Genomic DNA, 9,319 nt, shown 5'->3' on the forward strand with positions numbered 1-9,319 from the left:
AACATTCCCCAACCCCAGCTTTTTTCTTAGTGACACTGAGACTAGCTTCATTCCAAGAGTTCCTCAGCCAGAGCATAAGTAATTTCAAGATAAAGCCGCATAACAATGAAGTGGTCTCTTGCTCATCCTTGCAGTGAACGTCCAGCCCCACAAGTTGTTCATGGCACCCTGGTGCGTGTTGCTGTGTCTATACACTTTTAGAGACACACAGTGTGCATGAGAAGGTGGCCTCTGCCCAGTGTCTTCCTGACAAAGTGTGGCAGGAGAGGTGATGGAGAGCTTCAGCTCCAAACCAGGTTTTAGTAGAGAAAGAAGGGAAGGGAACAAAGGAGGAAAAACACGTGTACCTGAGCAAGGAAAAGAGAGACCAGGGACCTCTGCCCTGCTTTCTTTTCTAGTAAATCAGCCGGGGGGTGGGGTACAAGCTGATATTCAACATGAAGGGGTAGGGAGCAGAAACAGAATGGAGGATGTGGCTCACGTCCTGACCAGTTAAATAGATCAGCTGGCTTTCTGACAGTAAGAGCTCAAGAGAGATTGTTCTCAGTGCCCAGAAAATACGGTGAGAGAAAATGCTCTTGCACTGAAATCTCCTAAAAATATCGATAGTTAGGTGATACTGGGAGGAAACTCCTATAGATTTCCCTAACTCCTGTTTTGCAACCTCTCACAGAGAGCCACAAATCATGGGACTGGGAGAACGTATGGGACTCAGTGCAGTTCGCTGAGAATCATGTCAAAAGCAATGTCTGTGTTGCAGTGCAAGACTTTGTTAATATTGTTGCAATTTTCTTTAATTATTATCTACTTATCTGCAGATTTTATGAATGAGTTATGATCAAAATATTGATACATTCACTATTATGTTACTTATATATTCTTCATTTAAAATATTTTTATTTAATTGGTTTAAAATGTAATTTTTATTTTGCAACCTGTATAAATATAAATGCATGTAAAAATATAGTTTAAACAATTTGAAAGATATTTAATAAGTGTTTTCTCAGACATTTGGATAAACACAGTAGACTAGGGGTGCCTGGCTGGCTCTGTGGATAGAGCTGGGACTCTGAGTCTGAAGGTTTTATGTTTGAGCCCATGTTGAGTGTAAAGATTATGTAAAGGTAAAATCTCTAAAAAAAAAAAAACAAAAAAAAACCATTGGTAGATTAATAATATATATATTTATCTCTTGATTTCTCTAATGCTCTTTTTTTGTTGTTTTTGCTTTTGTTTTTTTTACCATTTTTAAAATTTTTTATAAACATATTATATATTTTTATCCCCAGGGGTACAGGTCTGTGAATCGCCAGGTTTACACATTTCACAGCACTCCCCATAGCACATACCCTCCCCAATGTCCATAACCCCACCCCCCTCTCTCAACCCCCCTCCCCCCAGCAACCCTCAGTTTGTTTTGTGAGATTAAGAGTCACTTATGGTTTGTCTCCCTCCTAATCCCATCTTGTTTCATTTATTCTCCTCCTACCCCCTTAACCCCCCATGTTGCTTCTCCACTTCCTCATATCAGGGAGATCATATGATAGTTGTCTTTCTCTGCTTGACTTATTTCGCCAAGCATGATATCCTCTAGTTCCATCCACGTCGTCGCAAATGGCAAGATTTCATTTCTTTTGATGGCTGCATAGTATTCCATTGTGTATATATACCACATCTTCTTGATCCATTCATCTGTTGATGGACATCTAGGTTCTTTCCATAGTTTGTCTATTGTGGACATTGCTGCTATAAACATTCGGGTGCATGTGCCCCTTCAGATCACTACGTTTGTATCTTTAGGGTAAATACCCAGTAGTGCAATTGCTGGGTCATAGGGTAGTTCTATTTTCAACATCTTGAGGAACGTCCATGCTGTTTTCCAGAGTGGTTGCACCAGCTTGCATTCCCACCAACAGTGTAGGAGGGTTCCTCTTTCTCCGCATCCTCGCCAGCATTTGTCATTTCCTGACTTGTTGATTTTAGCCATTCTGACTGGTGTGAGATGATATCTCATTGTGGTTTTGATTTGTATTTCCCTGATGCCAAGTGATGTGGAGTACTTCAATGCTCTTTTTTTTAAGGATTTTATTTTTTTGAGAAAGAGCGTGCATGAGCACAAGCAGTGGGGGAGGGCAAATAGAGAGGGAGAAACTTCCCACTTAGCAGGGAGCAGGAGGCATGGTTCAATCCCAGGACACTGAGACCATATCCTGAGTTGAACTCAGAAGCTTAACTGACCGAGCCACCCAGGCGCCTCTCTAATACTCTTTAAAATTTTTAGTAAAGACATCCCAAAGGGCAGAAAGCCATAGACACAAATAGAAATATGAGAAAAGCTATTAGCAGACAGTGACACCAACCAATTTTAGGAAATAAGATATATATGGAGAAAGGGAAACTGGCATGAAAGACTAGATAAGAAGAAACCTGGGCCTACTGTGGAAGCACCTCAGTATGTGTTGTGCCCTCTGAAAAGGGTCATAGAAAAGAAGCACCACATGTTTTTAGATAATTGAGGAAGATGGCATTTCCCATGTTGGTACATGTGTGTGCACAGATGTGGTTGTGTGCATGTGTGTTGAGGGTATTGGAGGAGAGAAGGTATATAAGAAGGTTGAGTGGTCACACTGGGTGCTCAGAACTGAGCATACAAAACATGGGAGGTTATTGTGTTCAAATGAAGTAAGGGAAAAAAATAAATTCAAAGGATTGATAACCTAATGACCAAATTCTGGTGTCTATTCTGGCCTTTCTGATCAGAGCTGAGCTGTGGAAACTAAACAGTGAGGAGAAGACCTCGGTGACAGGATCTATTGCCTGAGGGCAGCAGCCTGAACTCTTCAGCAAGAGTGATTAGATATTTCTGCTTTTGGCTCCAACATAGGCATCTGAACAGACATGAGTAGTGAGGAGGAACACTGATATAACAATAGGTACATTGAAAGAGCTATAGTGAATGTCTAAACACTGCCTTCTTATAAAGTGATTTATCTCTACCTTGGGTGAAATCATGTAGGGTAGACATACAAGATTCTTACATTTTTTTCATCATGATTCTTGCATTTTCATTGCTTCAATAATTCATATATGTAGTATTTAAAAATTATGGAATGCTTCATGAATTTGCATGTCATTCTTGCACACAGGCCATGCTAATTTTCTCTGTATCATTCTAATTTTAGTATATGTGCTCCCAAAGTGAGCCTTATCTGTCATGTTTTCAATAAGTGCCACCCACCCACTTTATCGCAGATGTGATGAATGAACATCACAGTTAGTTAAACCATCAATCCTCAAATCCTCATTTCAATATAAATTTTACTCGTGTCTATTTTCAGATGTAAGGTTTTCAATTAAAGTTGCTTAATACAAAAGAATTTTGGGTAGTGAGACTCTCACTGGGACATAGAGAAGTGTAACATGACCCACACACTTGCTATACCAGGAAGCCCCTATTTCCTGTTCTGGGGCCACAGCAGCACATAACCAGCAATCCTTCCCTCACCCTGTCAGGATCCCCTCACAGTGCTGAGCCCTGAAGCTGAAGAAGAAGACATTTTCCCTCTTGTGGGAAAACTCAAACATGTTGCTCTCCAACCTTCTCAAGGTGGTCATGACTTCCGTGTGGCTAGGTAAGGATGGTCCCTGTGGGAACGTGTCTTCTCTATGACCTAAAATCAGGAGAGATAGGCAGGATCTGGCGGGAACCTTGGGAAGAAGGGATGACAGTGTGTAAAATAGAAGTTCTTTGTGCCACATCACGTATTCCAGAAGTCTCTGATTCTGTGTTTGTTTGTTGTTATTGTTTTTTTCTTCAGGATCCAGTATTGCCCAGAAGATAACTCAAGCCCAACCAGCAATGTTAGTGCAGGAGAAGGGGACTGTCACTCTGGAATGCACATATAACACCAATGAACCAAGTTATAGTCTTTTATGGTACAAGCAGCCCAGCAGTGGGGAAATGGTTTTCCTTATTCGTCAGGATTCTTACAACCAGCAAAATGCCACCGAAGGTCGCTACTCACTGAATTTTCAGAAGACAGGAAATTTCATCCAACTTGTCATCTCATCTTCACAGCTGGAGGACTCTGCAGTGTATTTCTGTGCACTGAGGGAGGCCACAGTGAGGGGAGTGATGGAGGGAGGTATACACAAACCCCAGGGCTCTTGTTGATGCTTCCCCTGTGTTGAGCCAAAGGCAGGGAGAAATTGTCATCCCAGACAGGAAGTGGCACAGGTACAGGAGTAGAGGGAGAAATTCACTCTAAGAAAATACCACTCTGGATAAGAGTTATCTGCATCAAACACTTCCTAATCCCTGAAAATTTGTGTTGAAATTGTTTTTTGAAGACTAGTCATGAAAAATAATTTTATTTAGCTAGATTTAGCTAGAAGAATTGGCTAAGGAAATTTAGAAACATTTGACTCAAAAATCAGTAATAATGTGTGCAAATTGTTGGATTTTTCAGTACATATTTACTTGTTCAGTACATATTTATTGAGTATATATTATGTTACAGGCATCTCTTGAATAAGAAGGTCGTGAATGTTTCTGTGATTTTCCTTTTTTGTTTTATATCCTGATATTTTATGCCATTTAATGATTTAGTTTAAAATTAGGTTTGTTTGCCATGAGTTATCGTATTCACATTTAGTTTCTAATGAGCCTGCTCTGTAAGGTAGTTTGTACTAGTGTTCATTCCATCTTACTAACACCTCTAGCATAGATGTGCTCAGTTTGCATAATGGAGGTTTAGTGCATCTCCCCAGATTGATCCACAAATGATCATAATTAGGGACTCTTAGGAGGACACAGTGAAGGAGCAGAGTGTGAATTTTCCCCTTTATCTGTTCCTGCCCTTCACTTCAACACTTCTTCAAAAGTACTTCTTGTGCTCAGTTTGCACACCTCTGAGCCCTCCTTGTTTGAACAGTGCTCTACTCTCCAAAATCCTCATTCTCTCCATTATCCTCCTTCTATCTCTAACCCTATTTGCCCAGTGCCTTAAAATTCAGATGGTAATGGATGGTTGATAATTAGTTGTACATTCTAACACCCTCTTATATTTGCTATAAAGGCAGATGAGTAAACTAGAAATCTTAACTAGAATCTCTTCAAATGTTTTTAATTGCAAACTTTTACGATTTTAACATATATTTTTACCATTTAAAAAAATTTTGAGTGTACATTTCAGTGGTATTAAATACATTTACATTGTTGTTCAACTAGCAATACCATCCATTTCCAGAGTTCTTTCCTCTTGAAAAATTAAATATTTGCACTCATTAAACAATCACTCTCCATTACTTCATTCCTCCAGTCCTTGAGAACTTTTTCTTTCCATGAGTTTGACTACTTTAAGTACCTCATAGAAGTGGAATTATGCAGTCAAATGCCCTACCACTGAGCTGTACCCCCTCTAGAAGTGGAATTATGCAATGCTGGTAATTTTGTGACATTTTATTTGATATAATGTCTCAACATTCACCTCTGTTGCAGTGTGTGTGAGGATTTCTTTCCATTTTAAGGTTGAATAATATTCCAGTGTATGTACATAGCACATTTTGTTTATGTACATCTATTTGTGGATGGACTTTAAGGTTGTGTCCACCTTTTGGTAGAAATAGGAGTCCATAAACATTTCGATATTGTGGGTATATAGCCAAATTCTTGCCATTTTTGAGTAGAATCTTAAAGTTGAATGTGGAGGTGTTCTTAGAAAATATATTGTAAGCCCTAAGGAGTGACTGTGGAAGCAGCTGAAACGTCAACGGCATTCCAGCTCTCGAAATATTGAAGGCAATAGTCCAGTAGGAGTAGGATAAGATCCCCAGGGGCAGAGCATAAGTTAGGAGGTATGAAAGAATTCCACCCTCAGCCCCCCCTTTCTGCACCTGGCGATTGCTAGCCCAAACATTCGGCTCCTCCCTTACCCCATGACTGGCTGTGTTCCTACATGTAGGGGGCAGTACAAACCTGCTTCAAGTATCTGCCATCCCATTTTAATCCTTTCCCATGTTTTGAGGAGTCTTTTTTTTTTTAATTAAATGGAATACTATGCAGCCATCAAAAGAAATGAAATCTTGCCATTTGCGACAACATGGACGGAACTAGAGCGTATCATGCTTAGCGAAGTAAGTCAAGCAGAGAAAGACAACTATCATATGATCTCCCTGATATGAGGAAGTGGTGATGCAACATGGGGGCTTAAGTGGGTAGGAGAAGAATCAGTGAAACAAGATGGGATTGGGAGGGAGACAAACCATAAGTGACTCTTAATCTCACAAAACAAACTGAGGGTTGCTGGGGGGAGCGGGGTTGGGAGAAGGGGGTGGGATTATGGACATTGGGGAGGGTATGTGCTTTGGTGAGTGCTGTGAAGTGTGTAAACCTGGCGATTCACAGACCTGTACCCCTGGGGATAAAAATATATGTTTATAAAAAATAAAAATTAAAAACAAAACAAAACAAATAAAAGCTATGTGCAGGATTCAGCTGCTGCTGCTCTCCCTTGCAAAGGCAGTGCTGCATGACTTCTCAGACTGGTGTCTGAGAACTTTATTTCAGTGCATGATGACAGTTGAACTTCTGGATTATAAGGCCATTCTATTTCACAATTTTTCAGAAACATTTATACTTATTAATCAGAACAACAATGTTCTAGACTGCCTTATCACAAACAAGTTTCAAGGAACAGAGAAAGAGAGTGATCACTAGTCATGAATGGAGCTCTAGTGTATCAGTGACTCACAAAACCCTAAAAGAGTTTGTCAATCTTGCTTCAGGGCATTGCTTAAATCAGGTGTCTAATATTTGGTCTGGATGGAATGGTGAAGCCACTAGCCACTGGTTAGTTCCTGAATATAAGTTTGGGTACCCATTGTTCTATGTTTTCTTTCCTCTTTTGGTGAAAGAGTTAAACTTGTCATTATTTAATTCTTCTTTATTAGTTTCATTTGCATAAATAAAGATCCTGCTAAGGTGTGACTTAAAATATTTCAAAGGCTGGGAAGAAGTCATTTTACTACCATATAGTCTCTCTCTCAATTTTTCTCTGATGACAATCAAAGTAGCAAAAACAGGGAACAGGTTTTTGCTATCATTGAGCTCTGTGTTCTAAACTATTAGCTCTGCCATGAAACTTCCTGATCATTTTGAGCTTTGTTTCATTATTTATAAAATGGAAAAGTGATATCTTTTTAAATATTTTGTTGTGACAAATTTGACAGCTATGTATCCAAAGACTTTGACAAATAACTTTGATGAGCAATTTAGGAGGGATCTTGACAAAGTCCTGATCTAAACCTGAGAGAAAGTCCCAGTGAATTAGATAGAATGGAAGGGAATCCTCACCTTTAAAAAGGGCTCCACAAAAAGTTTGCATCAAATGTCATACTTGATGGTGAAAGCTTAAATGTTTCTCCTTAATTTGGGATGTAAGGAAAGAATTTTCGTTTTCACGTATGTCTAATATTGAAGTAGATGTTCCAGCCAATGCAATAAGACACGTGGAAGAAACAAGAGCCATACAGTTTGGAAAGGAAGACGTGAACTTGTCTTTATTAATAGGCAGCATAATTGTCTGAGCAGAAAATGCAAGGGACTCTACAAAATAGCTACTAGAACAAATTGGTTTCCGAAGCTAATTGTATACGTACCATATGACCCAGCCATTGTACGCCCATATATGGAGCAAGAAAAATGAAAGCATATGTCTATAAAAAAGTCTTATACACATATATTCACAGCAACTCTATTTGTAAGAGCCCCTCTGGGACTAATGGGATATGGTCAACAACAGGTGAATAGACAAATTGTTTTTTACGCACATGATGGGATACACCACAGCAACAGAAAGAAACAAACTCTTGATAATTATGGTCAATGAAAAAATATATCAAAATAATTATGTTGAAAAGAAGCCATACAGAAGAGTACAATACAGAATTTCTACAAAATTAAAAATATGCAGACAAATTCATGCAGAAATATTACCTAGAAATGGGGGGGGAGTGTTGAGAGAAAGATTACAAAGAGACATGAGGGAACAGTTGGGGTGATGCATATGTTCATTATCTCAACTGTGTTGAGGGCCTCATATGTCAAATCTTATAGAACTGTTCACTTCAAATTGGCACAGTTTATTTTTTTTACAAAAATTACCCATTATTAAAGCCATTAAACATCCAAATTTACTAGGCATATCTTCCCTCAATGCTGTACAATTCTTTTGTGTGAACCAAAAGGCAAAATATTTCTCTTGTACATTTTCAGTGGCCTAGAAATATGTTTTTTTTTTACTAGGAGTTATAGGTAATGACTTTCCGCAACCATGTGCTAGACTGCTTATTTTCAATCCAGCATCATTCCAACTTATTTGGTATTCTGTCTACATGTCTGAATACAAGTTTTCAGCTACTTGTCCCAAATTTCTTTTTAACATAGATTTTAGGCAGTTTCTGATAATGTGATTAGAAGGTGGAAGGGAAGAGAAGGGACATGTGAACCCAAGAAATATCCAGACCTGAATTTCTTATTTCACTCTGCATCTGGAAAACTTCCCATGTTAGCTCTGGACTCATGAAGTTCTTTGATCTGATTGTGTGGAGAGTAGCGTCTAGGAAACAGCTTGAACTAAGCTTCCATCTCTGTTTCTAGAGATAAATGTTTATAGGGCTTTACAGAACATGTGTTCCTTTCCAGAACTTTATGCTGATAATTCAGATTTCTTAGCTCATGAGGAAAATTTTTTTGATTAGCATTTGGCAACAGAATGTGGTAGATAGGTGGTAATAGAATGCATCCTTGAGGCTAAAACCTGTTAAGGGTATACAGCATTAGTGAGGCCCCTGGGTGGCTCAGTCAGTTAAGCATCTGCCTTTGGGTCAGGTCATGATCTGAGTCCTGGGATGGAGCCCCATGTTGGGAATCCCTGCTCAGCAGAGAGTCTGCTTATCCCTCTGCCCCACTCTCCCTGCCAGCTTGTGCTCTCTCTCTCTCTCTCTCAAATAAATAAATCAAATATTTTTCTTTAAAAAAAGGAGTATAACATTAGTATTTGTTACCTGATTCACATACACTATTCATCTCATGCTAGAGTCAACGAAACTGTGAGAGTATAAGATAAGAATCTCAGATCAGTCAATTAAGCATCCAGCCCTTGGTTTGGCTCAAGTAGTTATCTCAGTTTTGTGAGGTTGATCCTCATGTTAGACTCTGTGCTCAGCCTGGGGAGTGTTTTCCCTCTCCCTCCGCCCCTCTGCCCATCCCTTGCTCTCATACTCTCAAACATAAAAAAAAATAAATCTTTAAAAAAAG

At 39.1% G+C, this 9,319-nt stretch overlaps 1 non-coding gene and 1 gene segment (V, D, J or C); one reads left to right on the top strand and one right to left on the bottom strand.

Moving 5' to 3' along the window:
• Nucleotides 1-3,099: 3,099 nt before the first annotated feature.
• LOC123391346 lies at nt 3,100-3,204 on the bottom strand. The gene has a single exon (XR_006605981.1). It is a non-coding gene; the product is annotated as a U6 spliceosomal RNA (small nuclear RNA).
• Nucleotides 3,205-3,475: 271 nt separating this feature from the next.
• LOC123391341 lies at nt 3,476-4,503 on the top strand. The segment is given in 2 exon segments: nt 3,476-3,632; nt 3,819-4,503. Coding segments are annotated over 2 exon segments (405 nt in total).
• The last annotated feature ends 4,816 nt before the right edge of the window (nt 4,504-9,319 follow it).

Source organism: Mustela putorius, unplaced genomic scaffold (assembly GCF_011764305.1).
Source record: "Mustela putorius furo isolate JIRA1106 unplaced genomic scaffold, ASM1176430v1.1 tig00000217_pilon_pilon_pilon, whole genome shotgun sequence".
NCBI lineage: Eukaryota > Metazoa > Chordata > Mammalia > Carnivora > Mustelidae > Mustela > Mustela putorius.